Below are 27,891 nucleotides of genomic sequence, written 5' to 3'. Positions count from 1 at the left end.
CTTGCAGGTGTTTGATTTGATTAGCTGATAACAGGAAAATGACTGACGAAAGAGGGAACATCTAAGCTCTATGCTGACAGAAGAACGCCAAGGCCCGAAGCTCTGTGCTACTCAGTCATTAATAATGTTTTACTGCCCCCTTGCGGGTGATGAAATATTGCATCTTTGCAGACTTTACTTCTACTTCTCAGCATCTAAAAAGAGACAGATTTTTAGTTAAATAAATAAAATAAAAACTACTGTTCCACTTTCCCTGCATGGTGCACCATTTGCCATTTCCTTTTATTGAGGAAAAATTGAAACATCTGTTGATGCAGATGTTCTCTGCATTTTTAACAAAGGAAAAAAGAAAGCGTTAACAGCTCTGTACTTAAGTTAGACTTAAATAATAGCTAATAACACTAATAACAGATTTAGTGATTTTCTTTTTTTTTACTCTGGCAGAAATCAAACAGAGCAACCATTTTTTCACAACTTACCCTTTAGTCTTCATTGAGTTCACATAGCATATATTTCATAATTTTTTTTAGATATCTTATTGCATTAGTAATTATTTATATTGGTGTAAAGCACAACAGGAAAGCAACAATGTTATTCTGCTTTTAATGTTAGGAAATTTGGGGCTTTTTCACTATCGACCTCAACTCTTAGGAGTGTTGACATTTACAGCACTGCTCTCTTGAGAAACACATTAAGCTGAAAGTTCCCTTAAGAAGCAATTATTCTGTTATTTTAACCAGAATATGTGACATTTATTAATAAATGTAATCATTTGTAAAGACATTTAGGCCACCATATTTCATCTAATTTAAAAAAAAACAATAATGCTATAAACTACAAAAATAATTTTGCAAGCTTATTAAGCACTCCAACTAAAAGTACAGTTATATGAATTTTCCCAGTGAGAAGGTTTCTTCCATTTGTATTACCATTCATTTTATATTATTTATATATAGTAATTAATGTATGTGTTTGACATTTTATCAACTAGTTTTTACGCAACATATAAGTGGGTAGAGTAGCCAAAAATTGCACTTAACTATAAGTGTAGAACTACTTAAAATGCATTTAAGTAGTTAAACTTGAATAGTAACCTGGACAAAAACAGCCCTGAATTAGATTACACATAAAAGTTTATAAATGGTAATAATAAATATAAATATATAATAAATAGAAAATCAGTCAGAGGTATTGCTTAATCTGATTTCATATAGCCATACAGAGAAAACATTAAATTATATGCAGGTTCACTTTGAATAATAATAAAAAACAAATTGTAAAAAAATAAATCACATGAACAAATTTACAAATTTCACAACATGAAATACTTGAAACCAATACCAGCGGTAGGTGATGCGCATTTACTTGTCATTTCTTGACGCGGGTAAATACACATAAAATGTCTTTATTAAACATATTTTATTTAATTAAAAAAATAATATGCAAAGACTCAATTAATTAATTAATTATCCTATGACTTTTTTTAAATTTTAAATGAAACTAAAACTTTGCTTTTGATTTGTGGATATCCCAACAAACAAAACAAATTTGAAAAAAGACGCTTCCCTGGCCTTTAGGGAAACGTAGTCTTCAAACAATATAAAGAAGTGAGAGAAGGTTCATTAAAAAACTACAAATTCCAGCACCAGTTCAGGTTCTTGCGCATGCTCATAACTAACTAAGAGAAGGATAATAAAAGAGAAGCTTCTCCGAACCGTTGCAATCGCTGTGGCGTATGACTTAGTCTTAAAATCTGGTTTCATCCTGGTTTGTGCTGCTGTTTTTTCTTAGTTATTTTATTGAGATTATCTGGTAATGTAATCTCTTATTTATACTTTTTAAAATTTATCAGTGGAGGACAGGGATAAGCATAAAAAGGTGCGTGGCTTCCCGAGTCCTGAATCGCCGCTGCTCTTTTTGTAGTTAGCATTAGCAGCACCGTGGCCCAGGCCAGCTACTTCCTGGAGACAAGGCACTTTTAAGGCTTCGCTTTTCGCTTGTGTTTGATATAACTAAGGTATAATGGCTTGTGGGGCTACTTTGAAACGTACTCTGGATTTCGATCCGTTAATGAGCCAGGCTTCCCCGAAAAGGAGGAGATGTGCGCCGGTCATGTCGCCGGTATCTTCCCCACAGAAATATCTGCGTATGGAACCGTCGCCTTTCGGGGAGGTCTCGTCTAGACTGACCACAGGTATGATAATTGGTGACACACAACTTGGCAGTGTTACTTATGTTAAATTTTATAATGTTCACATGGTCGCTGCTTGTTAACTCGTTTATCATTTCCTTATTAGTTTACTGTAAAGTGTGCATGTAGTATAAAAAGATGACCATTGTGGTGGTCCTTTTCAGTTACCTTAAATATATGAACCATCTGTGGCTTATGAACTTTTAAATGTGCGTACATTATAATCTTCCAGAAATTTGTTTACTGTAATGCAAGTGTGAAATGTATAACTCCTGCTAGCATGCTATTTAAGCTAATTTGTAAAGTCTCCTAGTTGGATTAGGTGTGTGAACTCCGACTTTCCTTATTTCTGTACAAATAAAGCTCTTTAGTTTAAATATATTTCTTTATTTATGGACCGTACTTTATCTTCTCTTAGAACAAATTCTACACAACATAAAACAGGAGTACAAACGCCTTCAGAAACGTCGACACCTGGACAGCGCCTTCCAGCAGACAGACAGCTGCTGTCCTCTGGATCTGCAGAACAGCCAGGCTGGGTCTCCTTTACCAGGTAGACACCATGTCCATGTTCTAATAAGGATTTAGTCTATTTTGTACATTTATAATGTTCTCCTACTTCCAGTTCTAAGTCTTTTTGTGTGTGTGTGTGAAAATTACACCCAGTTCATGTTGTGAACAGTATTTGTGTTGAGGGCAGATGTGAAAGAACAGTTGCATGTTAGTTTTTGGTATTATTTGAAATCTCAAATAAATGAACTATGAATCTGACATTTTTAGCTCTCTTTAGCAGCTTATTTATCAGTCAGCACAGCTTGCGCTTTGTTGTTGCTAAGAGAAGGTACATTAGATCCTTACTTTGACTCAGATTTCAAAAGATTGCAAACATTTCCAAATTCAACATCTTCCATGTCAGATTGAAATGGAGCAACTTTTCTGTTTTTCTTTCAGTCTTACTCTCTCTTGCTTCATAATAAACTGCAGAAATGCCACAGATAGGTTGCTGTTATGATGATATTGTAGCTTTTTTTTTTCCTATGGCGCACTCCATGAAAAAAAAGTCCGATTTTTTACCACTGGACAATTACAGACCATGTCCTGTCCTGTCAATGGCATGATGGTGTTTGTAGCTGATTGTAAGAGCTTTTTAAAACCTTGATTCTCAAACTATGTATTTATGTAAATTTTTGTTTGTTTGTTTGAGGATTCTTAAGTTTAGCACAGAGACTTGAACTCACATGAAAAAACTAAACTTTCCTGTAAACTCTGTGAAGCTTCTCCTGCCTTTAATTCAGCATAATAAAGCCAGACCTGCTCAGTGTTTCAGGGATGTTGGTGGTAAATATGTGAAATTTTTCATGCTATCTATGTTGATGCTCCTCACAGGTACTTCTTCAGATGCCTCATCTCCCACCAGGAAGGAGCAGCCACTATTTTCCCTCAGACAGGTTGGGATGATCTGCGAGAGACTACTGAAGGAGAAGGAGGACAAAATCCGAGAGGAATACGACGAGATTCTGACGACAAAACTTGCTGGTGCGATTTTAAAAAATGTATGGTATACTATTAGAGTTCTTGTAACAACATTTGCTGACGTGATGAAACTGCTCCTTCTTTCACAGAGCAATACGATGCGTTCGTCAAGTTCACACATGACCAGCTGATGCGAAGGTTTGGAGAGCAGCCTGCGAGTTGTAAGTATCCGTAACATCACAAAGTCTTCTCACCCATTTTAGTGTCTTCACACCGACTCCACTGTCAAGAATTTGTCATAAGTCATGTTTAATCTCTTTAGTCAGGGAAAGTCAATTTATTTATTTTTTCTTAATGTTAATTGCTCATGAAATCTATAAGGTAAGATGGCACTAGGTTCTCATTACAAGATTGAGAAGAATTTGGTCATTTTCAAGTGTTTTTGTTTTATTACGTTATGTTGAATTTTGTCCTTTATCCTGTATAGGTCAAGGCTGATATCTGTCACAGATAAAACAATTAAATTACTGCTAAACAATAGTTTTTGTGCAGTTTTTCCCCCCTAACTTTGTATAGCATATGAATGTATAACAGAATATCAACAAAAATATATATTTTAGAAAAACAAATGTAGAAGGAATAGCTCCTCTCTCTGCAAAGAATGAATAGCATGTTGGCCAGAGGTTAATGTGTTTAGACTTCATATTATCATTTGATTTATAGATGAAGTCATAATAGTGTGTGATCGGAATCAATTGTCTCAGTCAGAAGTGGAAAAACCTTAAACACCAAAAATAAAAACTGAAGTGTGTATTTTTATTAAATGTATTTCTTGATTTTTCTCTTTTCTTTATAAGGTTGACAAAGTGCTGTAGTGCTTAAAAATAACATCAGATTGTAACAAAGTCCTTTTATATTTTTCTTTGCTCACATCTGTTGTACGTTATTGTACCAAAAGAAAGAAAAAATTTATTTTTTGCCTCGTAAGCCAAGTTTTAGGTAGAAATCTTTACTAGAACATTGACAGTAGGAAGAAAATGCAGCTGAAAATGTGCCTCTTATAAATAAATACATTGTGTCCTGGTGAGATCACACCATGCAGATGCATAATGTAATGTTTATTTCTTGTTTTTCTTACAGATGTCTCCTGAGTCCTGCTTTCTAATCTCGGGATATTCCCTTTGCTGCCAACTACTCCAGGGACTTGGTGGATCTCATTGGACTTTTGCTGTGCCATATTGCCTCTCTGTGGACTCACTGTCTCAGGCATCAGTTATTGGCATCAACATTTGCTGTTGCTCAGAGGGTTTAGGAGAGTTTCGTGCTGCCAACATGTCTCAGAGACTGCCTGTGGCCTCTTGACTGCCGTGTTGCATTTGGCTTTCCTCTGATGCCTTCATAAAAGGCTGTCATTACACACTTGGCCTTTTTTGATTTAACTTTTTTATTATTTCTTTTGAGTTATTTCACCAAGGATGTGAGTTGTACAGCTTTTCTATGTCTACTTTTTTTTTTTAAAGGGATTGTAGACCGAATAGTGGAAAGAAGGCAGCTCTCTGACTGGGTTTGAGTTTCAGCAGTTGTCTTGGCTTTCTTCAACATTGTATAAAGTGTTCCGGTTATTACTACTTTTAGACTTGTACATTTGTATACACTGTATTTCATTTGTTTCTTTAAAATTTTTGGCTTGACTTTGTTTACTGTATTCCAATGTTCTGACTTATGTTTGCTGTAGGTTTAAAGGGGCTTTGATTCAAATGTAATGAATAAAAACTTGGCACAAACATATTCTTACTGCTTTTCTAAATTTTTCTTTAGCAAAAAGTCCTTTTATTTTTCTTGAAGTATTGAATTTTATACTTGATTTAATACAATTAAATATAAATTAACAAAGGCACAGATGTATACAAGAAAAATAATTGACTTATTTGTGAAATTTATCCCATAAATACAGATCTTACCATGTTTTAGGCCTACCTTTTCTGACCTCAGTCCACCTGAATAAAGCTTTATGGCTTCAAATATTACATAATCTTTTGAAAAAGGACTGCCTTTCATATTTACTGTAGGAAAGTTTTGTAATTTTTAAATAATTTTTATTTTTAGGTTTTAAAATGAAGAATAACTTACTATAAGGGAATGGATGTAGCCCATGAGGAATAAAAGCACAATTCATTTAAAAAAAAGATCTAAAAACGTTGCAGCTATTGTCATTATGTTGCGGAAATGCAATCCCATTATTTAAATTAACTTAATTCAGTAATTGAATAACTACATTTAAAAGCATCAGTTCATTAAAACTGTTAATGAACTGAAGATATTGAAATTAAGTTATTTAAAAAACTTAATTCAATAATTAAATGCATTTAAAAGCATCAGTTCATTATAAAGTCATTATGGAAAGTCTTGAGTCTGCAAGTTGCAGACTCCTGTTTCAGACGAAAGTGGTGGCGGTAGGACGGGAACACTAAATCGAGCAAACCTTGCCGAAACTGAGGCTGTGATTGGACGAGCGGAGCGGAAGCAGCGTTAAGCAGGAAGTGTGACATCTCTGCCAATGTGAACAGGTCGTGTAGAAATGTAATATTTTTTATGAAGTTTATAGTTAATGTTTGGCTTTATGCTTAGAAAGCATGACTTGCTTTTTTAGAAGAAAAATTGCTGCGAAGGTAAGCTTGGCAAAACGACGCGTCTAAGTTTTATACACAATATCTCAGAGCTTGTAAGATGGTCCGTTTATTTGCTTGTCTGATTTTCCAGCTTGCGAAGACGCTGCAACAGTCTGAGGATGTTTTTGTCCCAGCTCTGACTGCTGTTCCTGTTTTAAAGAAACGGTTAAGTTTGTTTACTTAATTTGCACCCAGTCTGCAGGTGCCTTTCATGTTTGCTGTTTCGCTGCTCAGGCGTAACTCCAGGATTGTTATGTTTTTTTTAGTCCGAGTGCCGACTTCAGGCTGTCACTTGAAACATTACGAGTCAACGGGATTCTGGCTTCCAGTGGGGATCTTCAGTTGCAGACAGAAAACCTGGCTGCCCAGGTCAGATTTATAATGCAAGCAGAATATGAATAGGCTCCAATAAGAGTGAAAATGACAAGTGACATCACATGCAGTGTCTTGCAAAAAAGGCAAATATTTTCTATCCTTTTCAACTTTGTATTTATGTAAAACACAAGCGTCATTATCTTTTAGTTGGATTTTATTTTATAGGCCAACACAAAGTGCCACATAAACAAATGTTTCTGATTTATATCTCATTAGTCTTATTTGTTCTACGCTGTTTTTCAGCTAAAGCCAGACAGCGTGGTGGGAGAGATTTCAGCTCGACAAGGGTTGATTTACTTTAAACTAAACCGCAGTCTTCTTGCTGAGGTTTGTTTGCACTGACCTGACTCCCAGAGAGCCCAACAAAAAGTCTTGAATTCTTCTGATTGTTACATTTCAACCTTTTCTGTTTCAGAAACTGTTGGAGCCATTTGGGAAAGGCGAGAATAATAACTTTGGGTTAAATAGTGAACTTTTTGAAACTCTGAAGAGAGGGACCATATTAGTGGAGTTCAGGTGGGTTTAGATATATGGGTCTGATAAGAAGTATTTTAATATATTTAAAATTTGATTTTAAAACACAAACGTTATGTGTTTTTTAGCTCCCCAAATATTGCTAAAAAGTTTCATGCTGGGCATCTGCGCTCAACGATTATTGGTGAGTTTGAGAAATGTATCTATTTTGCATACATTTCTGCTTTAGCATAATGCCCAGGAAAAGCGCTCATACAACTTGAACCTTTGAAACTTAAGCTGTAGTTTTATTTTACTAACACAAAGTAGTGCGCAGAGAAATGAGACTTGGTTTTCAAAATGGTTCATACATAACAAAGGGAAAATGTGACTATGGATGTTATTTAGGAGTAGAGGACCAAATACAAATACACAGCTAATATGCATTATTTTTTTTAAGTTGAAAGTATTGGAAAATTGTAAGGTGATCATTTTGATTAAAAATGTATTTAAAATAAATCTAACTTTTGCATTTTCAGGTAACTTCATAGCTAACCTGAAACAATCTCTCGGTAACAATGTTATCCGAATGAACTACCTGGGAGACTGGGGCATGCAGTTTGGTGAGTGTGTTGTGCCACATATGCTCCTGGAAGTGAAATTACTACTTGACAAATGTGAACTGACTTGAATTTTCAGGTTTGTTGGGAGCTGGATTTAGCAGGTTTGGGTGCATGGAAAAATTAAAGGAAAATCCATTACAGCATTTGTTTGAGGTGGGTATTTTTTTTTCCTTCCTTCCTTGCTTTTAGTTCTGAATTTGAGTATATTTATTAAGTATTTGCTTTCATTCACAGATTTCAGTTCTAAAAGACAGTTGACTGTTGCCTTTGGATTCATAGTACAATGGATTTTATGGTATTATTTGCTGTCTTCTGTACTTCAGGTTTATGTTCAAGTGAACAAAGAAGCGGAGCACAGTGAAGATATCAAACTTGCAGCTAAAGACTTCTTTAGACAGCTGGAGCAGCATGAAAACCAGGCCATGTCATTATGGCAACAGTTCCGGGAGATCACAGTGAAAGAGTATCAGCATATTTACAAGGTCAGTTCTCTCTCTGAAACACAAACTCAGTGTGAAACATGAGGTTATTCAGACTTTTTTTGTTTTTTGAATTTTCAACAGAGGTTAGGAGTCCACTTTGATGTATACAGCGGGGAGTCATTTCACCAAGCCCAAACCCAGGAGGTGATCCGGGAGCTGCAGAGCCGAGGTCTGCTGAAAACCTCAGAGTATGTAGATGCCTTCATTCATAACTGCACTTGTGGCCTTTAGGGATGGCACTGATGCAAATGTATTAGATTTAAGATTGAATTATGCTTCTCCTAACCTGTTGTGCACAGCTATGACATCAGGGTGAATGCATCCTGACATCACTATTGTTAGCATATTAAATCACCAAGGACTGATCTGGGGGTTTTGAGTAAAATTTGTCAGTTGTCATTACTCTTAAGTTTTCATGATCTGGAAATGACCATGTTTGAACAAGAACAGTAAGCTTGTAAAAAGACATCTCAAATTGCTGAACATTTAGGTGTAAATGTATATGAATATTTAAGTACCATACTGTTCATGCCTCAACTTAGCATTTGATTTAAAAAAAGTCATTTTCTCTGGTTTGTTAGAGACACAGATGTGCTGATGCCAGCCCCTGGTGGCAACTTGTATTAACACGGTTCAGGGCAACAGCTGCCTAGGGTTCATTTTAAGGTTATGAAATACATTTAGGTCTTATGTTCAGGTGTAGATAAATAATAATAATATTTTTTAAAACTACTTGTCCTGTTTTTCTTTTTGTTGTTTTTTTTTTTTTTAGAAAAAAGGCCCAAAAGTGCTAAAAGCGTTACGTTTAATTTAAACAATCAGTGGCCAACATTTTTTGCATGGTCATGTTTTCCTGAAACCTCATGATTGTGTTCTGTCATGCCTTTTTTTAAATGTAGACAGCTAAAGAATATTTCTAGAAAGTAATTATATTGTTTTCTGATGATACTGTTTTTCTGTCTTTTCATTAAAGGTTCAAAATAGTATCTTAGTAATCGATTACAGGCTCTTACAGTGTGATGATTACTTCCTGGACCTTCATTTGTCAGACAAAGGAGCTTATTTATTTTGAGCCTCGTAAGGACCCACCAGAAGAGCATAGCATTTACAATAAGGTTAGATTTTGGACTAGTATCTCAGGACCTTGGTTGACTGTGTTTTAATTTGATTTAAACAGAGATCTGATTACCAAGCAGATTTAACCCCATTTGCAGAGACTGAACTGTCTTTTTTATGTTTGTAAACTTAATTATCCATTGTCCACATGCAGGGATGTAGTGTGGGCCTTCGAACATTTATTTGCTGATTTAATAGGCGAACAGTGCAGAACAAAAAGATTTTAAGTAGTATTGTGAATTGAATTCAGCTGTTTCACCTGTTTTTTCCTGTATCTGGAAAAAACTGGTGGTTTAAAAAGCCAAGAAAATTACCAGCAAGCTCGACCACGTCCCTGTCAAAGGACTTCATCTAATTACGGTCTGGACAATGCTGCAGTGGTCAAACTGAAAATTAATTATGGATGCTGAACAGTGAAAGTGTAACCATATAGAATAATTTTGCTAGAGACAAACAGGTTTGTTGTATTTATTATGTTTTGACTTTTTCTCTCTTTTTTTGCATGTATAATTTATATATGTATCTATTATTGTGTTAACAGGAAGGGAACCAGCGTGGTTGATCTCTCCCCAAATGGAGACATGAGTAACATCTGTACAATACTCCGCAGTGACGGAACGACCCTCTACATCACCAGGTAAGTGCAAGCAAGATTTAAACCCAGCACAGGATGTATACCTCTGAGAGGGTCTGCAGATCAGCGCATAGGTTGTTTTAGTGAATGTTTAATGTGTTTTATTCTGAAATCTGAAATTATTAGATTAAGGCACTGAAATGTTTTCTCTCACAGGGACATTGCTGCAGCTATCAGCAGAAAGGAAAAGTACTGCTTTGATGATATGATTTATGTGGTAAGAGCTGAAAGAAATCAGTTATTATTTTTATCTACTTTTTCTTTCATGTTGCTTTAATTAGGTTTCTGTCTACATCTGCTGCATTAAATAAATAGGAGAATTTCCTAAATGAAATGAACCTTCTCTGGACGTTGTGCCTTAAGAAGCTATGAATGTATCTAGATGTCAGGGTTCCTACATAGTTTTGAAAAGTCTGGATTTTTGTTTGACTGTTTTCTCAAGTCTGGATAAGTATGGAAAAAGAAAATGTAGTTGAAACAATTGTCCTTAAACCACATCTAGTGAAACAACGTATTTTACAAAAGATGGCAAACTTTGCAAATTGTACTTTAAAGAATTTTGCATTTATAGCTGGATAAAGTGGTTTTTCAGTTGTGCTGTATCATGATTTGTATAATCTCCAGAAGACAACAATTTAAGCAGTTACGGTGAAAATTGTGTACACATGTGCAGAATGTTCTAGAAACTGCTAGAAAAAAATAGAAATTTGAACCTGAAAAACTATAGAAATTTGAAATGCAAAAAATCAGGTTTTCACTATGTGTGAAAACCTGATTTTCATGTATGGTCAGTTGTGTGTGGAGATCTTAAACTGCCAACTCACATTTTCCACCTGCATAACTACCATTTAATTCTCCTGGTTAATCTGTTTTTTCTTTTCTTTTCAGACAGACAAAAGCCAGGAGAATCACTTCAACCAGTTGTTCCACATTCTCCTGACAATGGGGAATTCTTGGGCTGAAAGGTAATAACTGTGTGCCTCAGCATCCTGTACATCTGTACCTGCAGATGTACAGAACATGTTCCACCTTTGGCAAGAAAGCCAAGAGGAATAACAAGATGACCAGGAAATAAATCACTTAATCCCAGAATGTCCTGACTTTATAAAATCACATCTGAAGTTGATTATGAGTGGCTTCAGAAATGTTTCATAAAGACTGACACAAAACAGTAACATTATTGCCTGTAAGCAAATCAGTGAGAAACACTTTATTCCTATTACATGTGACTGTTTCTCTATATACCACTTATTAAGTTAACAGCTCTTTATAATTCAGTTTCCTTATACTCTAGAAAATAGCTTAAGCTCTTTAAATATGTGTGTGCTTCCTTAATTTAATTGATATTCATGTTACTGTATCTTGTAGAAGTCAACAGCTTTAAATTTGAATTCATATTTAGGTGTGGTTGTGTTATCAGGTGTCGGCATGTGTCTTTCGGCCTGGTGCAGGGCATGAAGACCAGGACGGGTGAGGTGGTGTTTCTGGAGGATGTGCTGGACGAAGCTCGGGCCAGGATGCTCCACAACATGAACCAATCCAATAGTAAGGCCGTCCACATTTAAGTAATTTAGCATTTCAGATCATTAGCTGCTGTTAAATATTGCTACATGCTTGGATCTCAGTACTTATACTTGTAAAAAAAAGTAATACTGCTGCAGCACATGATCACAAATCTAGTTTAAAAAAATTTTTTTTTAGTATATTCCAGTTATTAATGAGTCTCTGTGATCCCTTGCATGTTTTATATAATCTAACTTGGTCTGCATGGTCCTGCAGTGCAGCATTCTGACAGTCCTACAGAACAGAAGCAAGATCCTGCTTCTGCAGAACTAATTTCAGTTAAATTGGTAACAGACTGTTTTCTAATCTATGCTGTATGTGCTCTAATTGCTGGCAAAAAACAAAACAAAAAAACAATAAAAATAGAGAACATAAAAAAGTATCAAATTTTTCCACCACTAACTGACAAATATAGCAGACTGTTGGCTTTTCTTTCACAACTCATGGCAGACTCACTCTGAAAATGTATTGATCAGGTTAATCTTGGGAGTGACAGTTTAGATGTTTTTCATCTAAATTGCTGTGGTTAATATGGGAATAAAAAGCATGTTCTTTTAAAATAGAAACAATGATGACCAGAATAAGAAGCTTATCATTTAGTAGGAGTGAAATAGTTTGAGGCAGTAACACCCATAATCAATCTTTCCACAGCAACGAAGGAACTGGAAAACCCAAAAGACACAGCAGAGAAAGTGGGAATCAGTGCACTAATAGTCCAGGTGAAGCATCACAATAGATTTTCACAAAATCCCACGAGTTGTTTTGCTTGTTGACAGGAAAATGATTTTTTTCCCACTGTTGTATTAACAGGATTTTAAAGGTCCCCTTCGGTCTGATTATAAATTTGACTGGGATCGGATGCTGCAGGCTCAAGGTGACACTGGGGTCTTCTTGCAATACACACATGCCCGACTCTGCAGGTAAGCATGAGTTGTTATAAAGATTTAGGTATGGTTATTTATAGCAGTATGATTCATATTATGGCTTACAGATGATTACACAAAATTAATCACAAAAAAGTTATTTTGTATAATCTTGGGAAAGACTCCTGACTTGAATTCAGCAAATGCTGTTCATACCCTTCACTTCAGAGTAAAACACTAAACATAATTGCTAAAGAAAGCTGACTGTATCAAAAGATATTAATTGAATGTTTAGTGGAAGGAAAAAGTGCAGTAATGTCCCAGGGTCTGGATGGAGAGGCACAGAATTGAAGTTTTCACGTTCAGTAATGATTTATAGACCTACTTTAACTGCTGCGGTTGGTGCAGTTTCAGGTTGTTCAATAGACTGAGCACCTCCATGTCCTGCTGCATTGATGCAATTATGTAATCCAAAGGAACCCACAACCAAAAGAGTTTCTGTGTATTTGTTTGATTAAAAATCTTCTAATTGATCTTGTGAAATATTCCAACTTTCTAAGAAACCCTATGCCTATATTCATCAAATTAACAGCAGTAAATGCTTGAAATATCTGTGTGTCATGAATCCATCCGTAGTTTTGCTTTTTGAAAAAACAGGACTAACAGGACGTATAACATAAATCAATCATACAAACTGTAATGTTTTGGCAGTCTAATGCAGAGGAATGAAGGTGTGGAGGCAGCTGCGTTCAACCCATCCTGCCTGTGTGACCGGACCGGTGTCGCCATCCTTCAGCACCTCCTTCGGTAAGCATACAACCTTCCACTGTGCTGTGGAAGACTGTAACAACATCACAATCTACCAGTTAAATATTAATCCGTTTGTAGTTACGATGAGGTGTTGTATCAGTCGGACCAGGACCTGCAGCCCAAATACCTAGTCAACTTTTTACTGAAGCTGAGGTAAGGAACCGGATGTTTGGTTTGAGGGTTAGTCCTGCAAAGGTTCAGAACTTTGAATAGACACACCTGTTCATAGTTTTATTAGAACTCTGTACCTTACAGCCACTTCATCGCTTCAGCACACAGAGAGCTGCCAGTGAAAGGAAGTCCTCCAGATGTTGCACAGGTTTATAACAAAGCACTTCTAACTGTACTTGAATATGCAAAATTACATAAAAACATTTTAAAATGTCTTTTTGTTCACTATGCAGGCAAGGTTACGACTGTTCAGTGCAGCACGCTCCGTTCTGGCCAGCGGGATGAGAATACTTGGAATCACACCAGTTCAAAAAATGTAAACTAAACCTTTAAAGCTCTTTGGTAGTGAATACATGTAAAATCCTATATTTTTCCAAATAAAATTTAAAAATGCATACAAACTTCTACCGTGTCTACAATTTAATACGTTTTAGAATAACAGTTAAAAACACAATGAAACATTGATACAAAAGACACTTAAGAGGTTCAATAAAAATCAAACATGCACTGTCCTTTTAAGTCTGATGTCTCCTATGCACCTGCAGGCTTTAATTGAACCTCTGATAACACTTTGCACAGTTAAGAATATCCTTCAGTATGTGAAGTTGTCTTGTTTATGTGCCTCCTGTACAGATGTAGTACTTCACTAAATATTAATTCACAGACCGCAACCCACTTCCTCAGATTATCAAAAAACGTTACAATCAGGAAACTACTAAGAGCCACCTACCCCTCTGTTTGTGTCAGCTGAACTTCTTGTAGCACAAAAAGAGAGATTATGTTGAAATAGCTGTTAATTCAAAGCGTAATCATCTATCCCATGTGCATGAAGGGAGGAGCAAATTTAACCAAACATAGTGCGGACCCAGTTCAGTGTTGATGTGGAAAATGTCTCTCTAATCACCCCATGAAGTCCTGCAGGTCAACAGAAAACATACATGATTCTTCTGAGTCCTTTGGTGAGAGTTTGTGACTCACACACTGATTAGTTTCTGTTTAAGTTCGGAGTCTGTCGCTTTATCTGGCCGGGTCACTTTGGATGTGTCCTGCTTTGGAAGTCCATAGAGGTAAATGGAAACACACACCAGCAACGCTCCAGAAGCAAATGTGATTGCTGCAAAAGAAGAAAATAAAATTAGTTTGCAAAAACCAAAAAGGCATTTAAAAAAAATATCAAACCTTCTTAACTTTTGTTTATAAGCGATGATCTTAAAAGTATTCATGCATAAGAATATTTACTTTTCTAAAAACCAAGATTTTCCTAAAAATTACACCAGCTAGCCATAGACTTTGGGGTTTTTGACCAAAAATATTTACCTTAAATACAAGATAAGTACATAAAGTAATGATATTCTGCAAATTACATGAGGCTGTCAGTCATTTACCGACTCAATAACCTGTTTGCATATGTACTACACTGTTTAATCCTTAAACATCCTAAAGCTGGATTCCTTTTCTGTGTCAAATGCTCCCATGTACTGAGATGGCTAGAATCTGCTAACATTCTTAATTCAGTCTGCTAATAATGTGTGTGTGGGAAAGAAACATACTTATCTGCAGTCCAAACAACAGGACAGATGCAACTGTTGAGAGAACAATGGCCGCTGCAGCTGAAAAGCCCTTCATGATGTTGTCCGTATACTTCACCACTACGGATGTGTAAAGACCGCCAACACTGGCCAGAACTGCAAAAGCACCAGAAGCAGTGTCAAACAAATTTAATACTTTAGACTTAATTCATCAGCGGCTTTCCAAATACTTACATACAACCAAGCACACCCATGGTGTGTAGCCATAGAAGAAGCCTTTCTCCATGACCTTTTCTCCATCGTTGATGAAGACTCCAATCAGGGTCACCACAATGCCAGAGAGGTACATCTGAATGTTTCTGACCCACAGGGATGTATCTGAGCTCTTCAACACTTTCTCAAAGTACACACCTTGATTACAGAAAGAGAAATAAAACTAACTTAACCAATGGGTTAAAAACATCTGTCTCTTTCAAAGGGTCTAGCTCTCAATTTTACCTGCAAATCCAGAGCAGAGGACAGCCACAGCAATAGCCATGAACCCAATAAAGGGATTCTGCTCAATCTGCAGCAGAAAAGAAAAACTAGTAAACACAGCCTCACCAGAACAGACAAAACACACCTGATGGCAACCGTACCTGAACTTTGGTAGCTTCTGCAGGCTTCCACTGAACCAGCGTTACGCCACCACAAAGCATGAAAACAGAAAACCACTGCAGCCGGCTGAGAGAGCGGTTCAGCATGAGGACTGTACACAAGGCCGTGCAAGGGATCTTCAGCTGATAAGTCACCTAAACAGCAAAACACAAAACCGATCTAAAGACGGGCATTTTTGTAAAGCTTTACAAGCATTTCATATCCTGATAACACTAGAGATATAAGGAAATTTATATCCAGAAGCCCAGAATGTTTATTAGCTTAAAAAGAAATAAGAGTAATAATAAACTATTGTCTCATAATGGCAATACTATAAATATATAATTTTGAAATAATATAACTATATAATAATATAAATATTATACAAATAATATTTATATTATTATAAATATATAATATATAAATATAATATAAATAAAATAACACCATTTATCAAAGATGTTCTTGCAGCCTTGTTCCTACAATCAGCTTTTATGCACAATTTAACTTTATGACTGAAAAAAAAACCACTCAGAATATAAACATCAAGCATAAATCTGGAAATTTTACATGAAATAAGGATGAAGGAACAGCATGTACATGTATTTGCAGCTGTTATATATAAAAACAGAGGAGATATGACAATGCAAATATTCATATCTCATTTTACAACAGAGTAGCTGACTAATCTCGGAGTCATAAAGTGTTCATTGCGCTCAGAGATACAGCCTGAGGAAATAAACAGTCTCTGTGATGGCTGGGCTTTGCAAACTTCCTCTGTGGCGCTGAACTGAAGGTAAAAGTCTAAACAGTTTGTGTCCAGGATGTGTGAGGCCTGCAGAGATGTTGGCTGCCCTTTTCTTCTGACCCTGGACCTGTATAAGTGATGGATGCTCAGGCACCATCTCTGGACCCAAGATAGTGTGGTTCCTATAAACTATAAGTTTCTAACAGCATTTATTTGCTCTACTTGTTTTTATTACTTCCTGTATAACATGGTAAGTTTCATACCAGTGACAGACTTTCAATTTAGTTGTGTAAGTTCTCCTGTTTGTGTCAATTAACTCAACATGTCCATGTCCATATTCTAAAGTGTCTTTTCTCTTTAGCAATTTGTCCCAGGACACAAGTAGTCAAAACATGTAAAAATAAAATGGACATGATTCCAGAAATTTCTGTCTCTCTCTCACTCTTTTTTTTTTTTTTTTACAAGTTAGTTACAATTGGAAGAACAGAGCTCATCTTACCTGATAAACTGCTGCATCAAGGTTACTGAGTGCAATGAAGGCCATGTTGTTCTGAACTGCATACACTAACGAAGGCACACTCAGCTTCAGCAGTTCCTTTGGGCTGTAGATGATCTGCTCCACTATCATGTTCTTGAACCGTACGATGCTACTCGTTTCTCTAGAGACATTGAAAAAAACAGGACAATTAAGATTGTTTTTTTTAGCACAGTTATGGAAGAACAAATATGGCAACAATACATAACGTGATCCTATTGTACCAAAAAGAAGAACCAGTTTAGCAGCTCTCAGTTTTTCTGCTTTGAGAAAAATATTGTAAACACAGAAGATTTTTCTGCTTCTATTATGAAAGCATGATAGTGCACGACACACTTTTTAGTAGGGAAAAGCTAGTTGTTTAGAATAGCTTAATTTGCAAAAAAAAAAAAAAGTTTAATAGACACCTATGAGAGCGTTGGAAGGAGGGCTGAAATTAAGGTTGGGATTAGGTTTGGAAAGAGTGTCACAAAAAGGCAAATATTTCATAAACCATAGAAGATGTCAATGCCTAAAGACAAACCTGTAATGTCCTGAATGAGCAGAATGTGATAAATGTTGGCTGAAATTGCCCAAACTATACAGAACTAGTTAAGTGGCGAAAAGTGTACAGATCTTGGAAATATTTAAGAAGTATTCTGAAGGGTGTTGTGGAAAAAATTTTTAAAAATTAAAATCTGATTAAGAATTTTAAATACCATGTAGACGCCGTACAATAAAATGTATAAAACAAACCAAAAAAATCTTTGAAAGTCATCTGCACATATACCTCATTTAAGCTGGTCCCAAATGCCCCTTCATTACTAAATCGAATTAGCTTTAATGTCATTTAAAGCTATATGTCTAAATGACAAAGCTAAATCAAGCTAATTTAACTTTGGAATTAAATCAAACTCCAAAGTTTGATTTAACTTTTGGAGTGAAATCAAAGGCATTTGATTTAATTTAATTGTCCTTTTGGGATAAATAAAGTTTTATTCAATTTTATTGAATTGAATTATATCCATAAACTTTAGGGTGCATAGTCAGTTAAATAGTGGAAGCACAACAGCTTATAATATAGTTGTAGGGACACGTGTTATCTCTATTCTAACTATGAACACTGATGAAGGGAAACATCTGAAGCATGCAGACCTTTCCCCCTGAAGGTCTGAAATGGGACACACTGTGCAAGACTGCACTAGTAATCCAATTTTGAGAACATCAACTTAAAGGCAAATGGTAATCCATGTACGGTGCAGGTTATGCACTCAACACTCAGCAAGGGAAACTTACGCATGAACAACTGTATAAATTCAGCTTTGCATGGAGGAGGTGTGCCTGCGGCACAGCCGAGGTATTGAGGTCAAAGGTTCTTTTTAATTGCAGCATATGCTAATCTACATTGGTGCGCTTGATGTCTTTCTGTCATCTTGTTAGGTCCCCATAAAAGATCTGTGGGTTTAGGTCAGGCAGGGTTGCTAACCAATCAAATTGTCATTCAGAGACTAAGAACAATAAATACGGTTTTTGTGTTTTTGACAGTGAGGAGAATGCACTGAAATATGAAATCAGAATTTCCATAAAGCATGTAAGGGAAGTGATCTAAAATGTCCTCTCAGACAGTTGCATAGAGCTTGAAATTTGAAAACAAACAAACAAAAAACACCACTGAGCAACAAACCAGTGATTTTCCTCATTATTCCTGGAAAGACGATTCGGTCTCTGGAACCAGAGACAGATGTCACATGGAATGAAACAATCAAATCCTGGATATATTTGTGCTGGGTGGCTTTTGCAACACAGACTCCAGCTGCAAATCATGTCCTGTTAATTTTCCTCTTCTATATCATTGATTGTGTCTAGCAATCCTTTCAAAGGAAAGGTTATGCCTGTTACTGCTCCTTTCTCTAGTGCATGTTTTCTTCCACTTAACTTTCCATCAATATATTTGATACAGCACTCTGAACACCTAGCTTCTTTAACAATTATCTTTAGGAGAATACGCTGTTTTCTGTAAGCATTTCTGTAATATTTTTAATAGTTGTCAAATTTTCAGAGACTGATTTTTGGGGATTTTACTAGCTGTAAGCCATAATCATCTAATTGATCATAAATAAACACTTAAAATATTTCAATGTGTAGAGAATTCATATAAGATCCATTTATTTACTGAAATAAAATGTTCCATTATATTCTAATTCAAAGAGACGTAAATACATATATCCAGCACTGTATCAAATGTGATAAACACTTACTTAGCCAGCATCCCAAGGCTCAGAATTAATTTAATGACCTCAGTGATGCACACCGCTGTGGTAGAGAAGTACAGGGCCCCTGATGAAATGGTCCGTGTGTACCTTAATGCCACAGTGTACGTAGCTGCCACCAGCGTCATCACTGCCAGGCAGTACAGCTTGAAGACCACACTCACGTTTTCTGCGGAGAAAAACGTTCAAAATGTAGTTATTTATAGCATGTAATGTAGACATTTTCAATGTTAATACTTTATTAAGAAGAAGAACGGTGGCGCGAACAGTGATCTGTATTATAGAAGCTTTAGTTGCGAATATTTTTTACTTTATTCTAATTTTACTTCAGCCCTAAACGCCACGGCAGCTAGCACTAGCCTGCTAGAGTGTGATAACTACAGAGGGGAAAAAAATAAGGTGAATGACTTACCTACGGCCATTTTCGTACAACTTTATGTCCGTCCTAGAAGAAATGAAGTCAGTTACCTTCCCCCTGTTACATGCCATATATACCAGAAGAGCTACCAGGAGTTAAACGATTAAAGTGGCCAAACCAGCAGCACAACAAAAAACTTCACTTCCGGTTTCCTCCTACATCTCCCAGAATGCAACGGAAAGATGCGTTTGCATTCTGAACCAGTCTATCCCGATGAACAGGTTGCTCAAAAATGTTTAATTGAAATAATTCATGTTTTGCAAACATTACTTAGGCTGTTATAAGAAACAGAAACGTTTTATTTTTAATATTAGGAATTGTTCTTCGTCAGAGGTTACTAATACATAAAAGATAAAAGTATGATGAGCAAATATTATATCTTCAGCTTCAATATATTGTAGTTGATCTCTTTCAAATGATCCCTGCAATGCATTACAAAATAATTCACACTTCTCAAACTATTTCACTCTTTGTCACCTTACTGCATATTTCAGAATGTTTGTTTGGATTACTTTATGTTGGACCAACATAAAGTAATACCACTGTGAGTAGGAAGGAAAATGTTTTAACAAAACCAAATCTATAAAGTGTCGGGTTGCACCCTCTAAAACCACGATTCCCCGTATAATAAGCAGACAGATTTAATAAATTATTCAAGCATAAAAATATGCAGTAATATGAACCTAAAGCCAGTTGAGTCATATTTGAATTGTGATTTGAGTTACTGTGTTTGCTTTACCACAAATCAAGTTGCCAAAGAAACATATAAAGAAAGTATTCCTACTTAGCAATAAGTTTTTAATACATTGGAATGTTTGTATAGTTGTAGGTTGAAAAGATAAATATAAATAAAATAAATGCATATAAGATTGACATACTTTCTGAATGGGAAATTCTATGCTTTAAAAAAAAGATGGGAACGTATTCTTGAATACTTCAAAATTAAAAAATCAGTAATGTGAATCCGAATTATGTATATGTTTGAGTTTATGTATAAATTGGTTACTTTTCTCATATGATTGCTGTAATTTATGTACATGCCTCCGGTTTTGTTTTCTGTATCAGTGCTGTATAAGTTTTGTCCTGTTATTGTTCTTTCCTTTTCTCTGTTTCTATAAATGTTCAAAATATCTAATAAACATATTAAAAAAATAAATATAATTTTTACTTTGCATGGAAATAAATGATTATAATTGATCAGTCTGCTCTTTACTTTCTCAATTTAGTGGTTGTTTTGATTAAAATTCATAGTGAAAAACAGAAATTGGATGTTCAATTATTTTGTGGTTTGTTTTGGCAGACAAAATCCCCTTTTAAATATCAGCTCATGAATTCTAAAAAGCTTTAATTATCACTAAAAGATGAAATTACATATTTGTTCAACTGACTTGTTAAAGTGCAGAATTTAAAGTTGAGGGCTTGGATCTGACTTGGGATCCGAATCTCTTACCTTGGACGTCACTTTAACTTGCATATCTTTACTTGGAAAATTATTTATGATGTGAAAAACAGTAGCTTGGTCCCACCTCTGTCCATTAAGACATGTAATAAGAATGTTTCAATTGCTTTATTTTTTGTCTAGAAAGACTAGCATGGCACCACATATTCTTGGAATAACTAGGATTTTATTACGGTATTCTAAAAAATAATAAATGAAACAATACAAATGAAGTAGGCATCAAAAAATTAATGTAATATTTGAAAGACAAGCTTTGTATTAGATGTGCACTGAATTCCACATTTAAATAACAAATTTTGGTTGCAGGAAACTGACAGATGCAAAGCATGTTATGTTTGTTTGGTGAAATGCATTTTATTGCAATAAGTTAAAATAATAACATTTTACAGGCCCAAACTAACAACTGTTTCTCTGAACAGCATAAATAACAAAATAGGCAAAGAATCACACCAAAAAGAACTAGAAATATGTGTTTCAAAAGAAATTGTTACTTTCCCTTTAAACAAGGGTAACTGGAGCAAAAATGCATCAATAATCTTAACTGTTTCAGTTGTTAAACTTAAAGCCCAACTTTTGTCTGAGCTTCATACGGTAATTTAGGAGAAAATCCTCCTCATCCGGGAGTAACAGCTGACCTCCCACCAAACCTAAACAACACTGCAGCCTACTGGGCATGCAATGAATCTGTAGGAAATTTGAAATGGGCAAAAACAGCAACACAGTTCACCCTTAACTCTGATTTTCCCACAAACACCCAGATCAGGATTTTATTCTGGTGCAGCTCTACTCACAAAAAGATCACTGTCCATGCAAGGGTGTGTACTACTGCTGGAGGTAAAAGCTGCATGACTGTAAGCACACCGATAGATAGAGAAACTCAAGAGGTGTCAGATGGAACGTGCTCAAAGCCTTCGCTCTCCCTCACCAACGCCCTCTCCAGGATTATTCGGCCCTCCTTGTATCGCTGACTCTCCTCGGTGGCAAACTCGTACATCCAGCCCAGCTTGCTGTTGCAGTTCTTGCAGCTGACGTCTCGCACCATATGTCTTCCGGTCAGCATGACTCTATCCTGCACTTCGCTGTGCTGCAGATTCACAACCTGAAGGGAAACAGTTGTGATTATTATCACTGGACTGTGAATAAGAAATTGACTTACCCCAACAAACTACAATGAGATTCCGAAATCATATGTAAAAGCTGTTTGTCTGAATGCTAAAATGTTGGATGTTTTTCCATATTTCTTCTTCAAAATCGAACTTTACGTTCCATCTGTAACTTTTAAGCACCGAGTTCCACAGGGTTCTGTCCTTGGTCCCATTTTATTCGCGTCCTATTTATTTATTTTTTATCTTTGTGTCTTTTGTTGCTTTCCTATTAAACACTGTGCAATGTTTATGTGGAAAAGCCATATTAAGGTAGGAGTTGTTCAATAGGAAAATTTTAAAATGTTCCTATAGGTAAAGTGCATATGCAAATTAAATATACAAGTCAAAGGATACTAATTATAATCAATTTCCATTTCTGCAGTACAGCATTTCGACAGTTTGTCATGCAAGCACCATGATGCGCATAGGCACCTTATTAAAGAGGAAAGCTCTGCCAGTTGCCCCTGTGAAGCGCGTTGAGATGAGTTCAGCACGGTTGGTCAGAATGGTGTCACAATTGGCACAGGAGAAGAGGCGACTCCCGCCGATGTGGTCCAGAAAGATGCGTCCCATTTTCTCAACTGGTGGGACAAAAGCAAAGCTCAAGTTTAGAAGAAGCAGAACCCAAGAAAGGAAAACTCACCCATTTAAATGTAATGGCAGCAAAACATCTGAATAATACCAGATGCTTGTTTAAATAGGATCAACTTCTGTACTTCAAAGATTTATGCAAATATCTGATTGATTTGAACATTACAGTGTCCTCTGCTCAAACTGCCAATAGCAACTTCATTTCATCATTTTTTTTATGATGTTGAGATTTCTAGCTGCTCATCTGCATTTTAATAATATTTCATAGAATAACACAAGACCATTTTAAACATATTCCTTCTTGGTTCAATAATGGCATTAGCCTTAAACTGTATCCTGTTTTGGTTACATTTTGGACATTTAAACACAAACATATCTGAGAATATTTTTATCACAGTTTTTAGTTAGATTGATGAGCAACAGAAATATTAAACAGATGATTTTCTGCAATAATAATAAAGTATCAACGTTTTGAAACAATCCACTCGCTACCTAACCTGTGACACTCTTTTATCCTGAATTTATATTGATCACGTGAAGGCAACCTCGGGCCTGGTTTACTGCTAGCTACATCACTGTAATTCAGTTTCCACTCGACGTTTGCAAATCTGTAGTTTTTGTGCGAACTAATGTACATAATGATAAACATTAACTTTAGGCAATGCCCTATTATTAATCAGAAAACAGTCTAAAACAATGACATCGTACTTTTCATGCTTCTACTTAGAGCTAATGTTTACATCAAAATGCCAAACAGTCAAAAGGTGACCTTACAATATCTTACCTGGTAACTTATAAAGACGATAACTGAAAAGTATTTTCAAATCGAAAGGTAACTCACTCTTCGCCTTTATCCTCTAGAAAACTATAATTCTTTGTCTTCTCTGCTTTGTTTTCGTGAGAACAGCGTCCTAGACGACGAACGTAAATTTAGCAAATACGTCAGTCGGAGTTTCCGCTGAAGACTTTCAAAAACAAATTTTGAGCGAATCTATTTTGGAATATAATAAATAATTGACTTTATATTTATATTGATAATAACACTTGACAGAATTTCTCAAAATTTAAATGTCTGCACTGCCTGTGTTGCTTTTTTAAACTTGGTCTATTAAAAAAAGCTCTTTTACTTTGGTAGTCAGACCTCCTCTTGTACAAATAACTTTACTTCGAGCACGAGAGTTCCCATTTTGTGACGTAGAAGCATCCCAATCCTCTCATTGGTCACAGAGAATTGCCACATGTTGCAATCTTTGTTTGGAGAAGGGATGGGTGGTTGAGTTAAAGCCCTTCAGTTAAAGGAGTCGAGCATTTTGTTGTGTTTTCATTCTCAGAAATAAGCAATATAAATAAAATATAACTGCTATAGTTTGAAAATTATTAGCTTACCATTTGTATCATTCAGGGCAGAGAACATGTTTTCACAGCGATACAGGACGATATGCAGCAGCAAGAAGCTGAATTGACAACCGGTCATGTAGAGGAAGTACATCAAAAATGTATTTCACGGTGAAAACGTTAGCAGTTTATTTTATGGTTTAAAAAATAAGCTGTGATAGATGCTGCTGTTATGTAAAAAGTTTGTGCTTAACTCTTTATAGTAAAATAAATGCTTTGTACGTTTTTTATTCTGTTGCAGTTATATATTAAAAGGCATTACAACATTTAATTTCTCTCTGGAATTAATGTGGCGTTTTGGAATTGAACTGAATTGAAGATGTTCAATAAAAACTGTTTTTTCTATGATTGTTAAAAGAATCACCTGCCTTTTTTCCATATTTCAAATGTGGAAAAAAACAAAAAGGGTCACTGTAATACCCGTATGATCTTTCATAGCTTATAATATGTACATTACATTAGCAACCGTACCAGCACATTGCAAAAATATCCAGCGGATCAAAACATAGCTAGGCATTCCTTTAAACCTGTCCCAAACTCTTGTGAAACAAATCTATCATTTATTGTCACATAAATTACCTGTTTTGTTGGGTCCATTCTTTAATTGCATCTATTCATTTTATCATTTTAATAACCAAGATAAATATTTAGGAGCTATTGAGCTGCGCTTGGCGTGCCAGTTAGCGATAATTCTAAATCACTTTGGCATCAATCAAACCAAGCAGCACTTTCTAACTGGCTATAAGATCAAGATAGTCACACCTGTTATGACATCAGACAACAAACCTTTCTCCCAAGCAATAGATTATCTTTTGTGATTAACAACATCTAAATAAGTGATTTACCTGTAATTATACAAGGATTAATTTTAAGATGCACAACAGCAAAGTACATTTAAGGTTCATAACTGTGGGCTTTCCTGCTCAATCTCCAGCAGTGAGGTGGTGGATGCAGTTTTCAAGCTTTCAATCTGAATTTTGATCAGATTTGTGAACTTTGCAGTAATCTGTACCACCCATCTGGTAGACTGTCAGTCTGATATCTGTAATCTCAGACATGGGATAACCTTTTCTTTTTACATCTCTCTTGGTTCCACCCATGTGTGCAAATGAACTTTTCTTGTTTCTATTCATAATGTCAGACTAAAGCATAATTGCCTGAGTCCTGTAGGCCTCAGGCAATTATGCTACTAGGCTGACAAAAACAGATGTTTCATGCTTGTTTATTAACAATTGTATGTTTATTTCAGAACTATATTGGGGATGTCTTATTTTAGACATATAAAACTGAGAAACCTCTAATGAAAGTCAAATATTTTGAATAATGAACAAATAGTGAGTGAACAATCAAATCAAGTTCTTCCATTTTTTCTTTACCCTTTATTTTAAGGATTTAAGATAGTGTAAAAATTTCTACAGATCTTGTAACTGAGAAAGAAAATCAAGGAACAATGTTTCTCATTACATTTTGTTCTAACATATCATAACAAAATCTCGGAACATTTGATCAAATGTCCATATTTTTACATTAAACTGTTGGCAGCTGGGTCAATATTTTTTTTCCTATGAGTTTATATCTAAGATTTATATTAGTCCTCAGCACAATTTACATTTTTGCATCTGCATCTTTTCCAGTTTTTACTTGTTTTGTGACAAATCTTAATGCTTTTTCCCTGAACAAATCCTGTATCAATTGTGCTTAAGTTCAAATTCAGAAGTGAAGTGGAGAGAGGATCGTGCTTTTATCGTGCATCATTCACATCTGTTGCATAAAATATTTTCTAAGGGCCGCTTCAAAACAGCCAAGACATCTTATCTGTGCAAAGATTAGAAAGAATCAGATAAACAGCACCAAGCTTCATTAGGGGCTTCAGACTGAGCCTATGTCCTTGACATAAGATAAGGTGCCATAAAAGTGGTACAGACTAATATCAGGATTATAACTAGAGTCAGTGTTCATAGTTATGCATAGGCCATTGATAATCACTGTATTTTTACATTGTAGGCTGTAAAAAAATCAGGTAGATCTATCAACAAAACATTAATTTCCTCTTATGTCATGTTGTCCTTCACCTTTCCAATCGGAAGGCAGATAGGGGACTTACTTTTACAATGTTGAAGAATCACTGTTATATAAATGAACAGTTAAATTCTTGGCTGGTAAATGCTAATGTTGCAAATAATTATATTGTTAATATTGTATTCCAACAATGCAACTTTGACTTGGTATTATTAGCAAAATTGTCACCGTTTTCGGGGTTTTTTTTCCTATTACATAATTTATCTCACTATCTTTGAATGAATAATCAAATGAGTGGCCATACGTCATTTAATTCTGTTTAGTAAAACAAATGTTGAATGTGAATAATGGAAGCCAACTGAATCTCACCTAAAACAATGCTATGGACTGACACAATTGTGAATCACCAAATATACTCAGAGTTTGACATTAGGTAAATTATCAGAGGACGTCCAAGTTCATTGAGGATTTAGAAAAACACTTGTAATAAACAATCAAACAAACAAACAAACAAAAACAGAAATCATCTGAGGGCTCAGGAACTCCCAGTCATGTACAAAAGCCTTTATTCCTTTTTCTTTTGTTCTAAGGTTTGCTTGTAATCCACTTATTACAAAGTCACACTTTCCACGTTTTGATTTATTTTAATCTTGGAAAAGTACCAAAAAATTGGGTTGACTGATGAAAGAAAGATGCAGCAACAGCAATGTGATTCCCAAAGAGCCATAGGAAGGAAACTTGGCAATACCTGTAGAATAAACTAAAAGATAATACAAGCCCCAGACCTTTAAAAGTTTTTCTAAATATAGTACTACCTAAATGCTGCACACCTCCATTTTCCCTCTTCCCTTGTTTTTAAAGCACACAGTAAAAGATGCACTCTCTTTTTCCATTTGTTCTATGCCTGCAAAGACAAACTTTAAAAGATGTTCTATTTAAGATCAGTAATACATGTGAATGGTTTTTTTCTCATGAAGGAAATGTTTATGTACCATTTGGATATGTAATCTTCTATGTTTGGTTTGATGACTAAAAGTAAATTCAACACGCTTCATTTTAAGGACAAATAACAAGGGAAAACTGAGCCATTTTTTGAGTTTCAGTATGAATCACTTTAAAAACGACTAGGTATAATTACAAACAAGGCTTTGGTAGAAAAAACCCTCACAGTGCTATTATGGCTTCTGATAAGTATAGGAAATATATCAGCAGAAGTAGACATTCTTATAACTACAAGTTTCTGTGTGGGTGCAGCTAACTTTAAATTTGTTCTGAGTTTTAAAGAATGAATACATTTCCCTTAGTTCACAACCTTTTAAATTGAAAGAGTTGCACAGATTTTTAACATCTAAATCCACAAATTGCCTCCTTTTTTTGGTTGCACTGTTGCCTTGCAGTGGGAAGGACCTGATTCAGCCTGACATCGTTTTGCATGGGGTTTGCATTTTCTCCCTGGGCATGCATACGTTTATTCTTACATTTATTAGTAGGTATGGAAAGCATGGATTGCTCTAATTTTCCTAATCTCCTAATGTAATAACAATAATCCAAAAACAGAATCTTGAAATGCTACAAAACATGACATTGCTTTCAAGGAAAGTTTCATTCATAACGTCTGTTCCATCATTTCAATAGAAAACCTCACAGCTGTGTCCTTTGAACAAATGAACAGTCCAGTCTCCTCCTCTTTATGGAGGCTTATGATGTTTGCCGTCTCAGGCAGTAAGTGATAATGACAGTGAAA

At 35.5% G+C, this 27,891-nt stretch overlaps 4 protein-coding genes across 6 annotated transcripts; 2 read left to right on the top strand and 2 right to left on the bottom strand.

The window, feature by feature from the left end:
- The first annotated feature begins 1,693 nt into the window (after nucleotides 1-1,693).
- Nucleotides 1,694-5,452, top strand: LOC102236332 (akirin-2-like). The gene is made up of 5 exons (XM_005803097.3): nucleotides 1,694-2,194; nucleotides 2,610-2,744; nucleotides 3,578-3,727; nucleotides 3,814-3,885; nucleotides 4,805-5,452. The coding sequence occupies exons 1-5, from the start codon at nucleotides 2,023-2,025 to the stop codon at nucleotides 4,813-4,815; spliced, it is 540 nt and encodes a 179-aa protein (XP_005803154.1). The 5' UTR covers nucleotides 1,694-2,022; the 3' UTR covers nucleotides 4,816-5,452.
- Nucleotides 5,453-6,193: 741 nt separating this feature from the next.
- On the top strand, nucleotides 6,194-13,824 carry rars2 (arginyl-tRNA synthetase 2, mitochondrial). Of its 2 annotated transcripts, XM_005803142.3 has the most exons (20): nucleotides 6,194-6,333; nucleotides 6,425-6,498; nucleotides 6,600-6,702; nucleotides 6,952-7,035; nucleotides 7,124-7,224; nucleotides 7,311-7,366; nucleotides 7,701-7,784; nucleotides 7,861-7,937; nucleotides 8,108-8,266; nucleotides 8,348-8,454; nucleotides 9,924-10,019; nucleotides 10,173-10,233; nucleotides 10,905-10,981; nucleotides 11,437-11,561; nucleotides 12,231-12,298; nucleotides 12,390-12,499; nucleotides 13,154-13,249; nucleotides 13,331-13,405; nucleotides 13,508-13,571; nucleotides 13,657-13,824. In XM_005803142.3, exons 1-20 carry the CDS (start codon nucleotides 6,298-6,300, stop codon nucleotides 13,741-13,743), a joined length of 1,740 nt encoding a protein of 579 aa, XP_005803199.1. In that variant the 5' UTR covers nucleotides 6,194-6,297; the 3' UTR covers nucleotides 13,744-13,824. The 2 variants fall into 2 exon arrangements, with proteins under 2 accessions (XP_005803199.1, XP_023203587.1); XM_023347819.1 differs by having other exon boundaries at nucleotides 13,508-13,824.
- A 6-nt stretch (nucleotides 13,825-13,830) lies between these two features.
- Nucleotides 13,831-20,349, bottom strand: slc35a1 (solute carrier family 35 member A1). The gene is made up of 8 exons (XM_005803096.3): nucleotides 19,533-20,349; nucleotides 19,109-19,289; nucleotides 16,836-16,995; nucleotides 15,591-15,743; nucleotides 15,451-15,517; nucleotides 15,187-15,363; nucleotides 14,974-15,108; nucleotides 13,831-14,537 (listed from the first exon to the last, which is right to left on the bottom strand). The coding sequence occupies exons 1-8, from the start codon at nucleotides 19,540-19,542 to the stop codon at nucleotides 14,398-14,400; spliced, it is 1,023 nt and encodes a 340-aa protein (XP_005803153.1). The 5' UTR covers nucleotides 19,543-20,349; the 3' UTR covers nucleotides 13,831-14,397.
- A 797-nt stretch (nucleotides 20,350-21,146) lies between these two features.
- On the bottom strand, nucleotides 21,147-23,664 carry LOC102235657 (protein yippee-like 5). 2 transcript variants are annotated; one of them, XM_005803095.3, is made up of 3 exons: nucleotides 23,575-23,664; nucleotides 22,575-22,723; nucleotides 21,147-22,096 (listed from the first exon to the last, which is right to left on the bottom strand). In XM_005803095.3, exons 2-3 carry the CDS (start codon nucleotides 22,713-22,715, stop codon nucleotides 21,875-21,877), a joined length of 363 nt encoding a protein of 120 aa, XP_005803152.1. In that variant the 5' UTR covers nucleotides 22,716-22,723; nucleotides 23,575-23,664; the 3' UTR covers nucleotides 21,147-21,874. The 2 variants fall into 2 exon arrangements, with proteins under 2 accessions (XP_005803152.1, XP_005803151.1); XM_005803094.3 differs by having other exon boundaries at nucleotides 23,518-23,657.
- Nucleotides 23,665-27,891: the final 4,227 nt, after the last annotated feature.

The sequence above is a fragment of the Xiphophorus maculatus genome, chromosome 15, assembly GCF_002775205.1.
Source record: "Xiphophorus maculatus strain JP 163 A chromosome 15, X_maculatus-5.0-male, whole genome shotgun sequence".
NCBI lineage: Eukaryota > Metazoa > Chordata > Actinopteri > Cyprinodontiformes > Poeciliidae > Xiphophorus > Xiphophorus maculatus.
Note: the sequence above shows the minus strand (reverse complement) of the source record. Positions and strands in the feature narration are given on the sequence as shown.

Bases quoted from the DNA above. Each gene is read 5' to 3' on its own strand.
- LOC102236332 (XM_005803097.3), top strand. From the start codon at position 2,023: ATGGCTTGTGGGGCTACTTTGAAACGTACTCTGGATTTCGATCCGTTA. The intron at 2,745-3,577 runs GTAGACACCATG...TGCTCCTCACAG, and splicing joins GGCTGGGTCTCCTTTACCAG to GTACTTCTTCAGATGCCTCA. The intron at 3,728-3,813 runs GTGCGATTTTAA...CTTCTTTCACAG, and splicing joins TCTGACGACAAAACTTGCTG to AGCAATACGATGCGTTCGTC.
- rars2 (XM_023347819.1), top strand. From the start codon at position 6,298: ATGACTTGCTTTTTTAGAAGAAAAATTGCTGCGAAG. The intron at 7,785-7,860 runs GTGAGTGTGTTG...TTGAATTTTCAG, and splicing joins AGACTGGGGCATGCAGTTTG to GTTTGTTGGGAGCTGGATTT. The intron at 12,299-12,389 runs GTGAAGCATCAC...TTGTATTAACAG, and splicing joins TCAGTGCACTAATAGTCCAG to GATTTTAAAGGTCCCCTTCG.
- LOC102235657 (XM_005803095.3), bottom strand. From the start codon at position 22,715: ATGGGACGCATCTTTCTGGACCACATCGGCGGGAGTCGCCTCTTCTCC. The intron at 22,097-22,574 runs GTGCCTATGCGC...GTTTCCCTTCAG, and splicing joins GAGCTTTCCTCTTTAATAAG to GTTGTGAATCTGCAGCACAG.
- slc35a1 (XM_005803096.3), bottom strand. The intron at 15,518-15,590 runs GTACGGTTGCCA...TTTCTGCTGCAG, and splicing joins CAGAAGCTACCAAAGTTCAG to ATTGAGCAGAATCCCTTTAT. The intron at 15,364-15,450 runs GTAAAATTGAGA...TCTGTAATCAAG, and splicing joins CCTCTGCTCTGGATTTGCAG to GTGTGTACTTTGAGAAAGTG.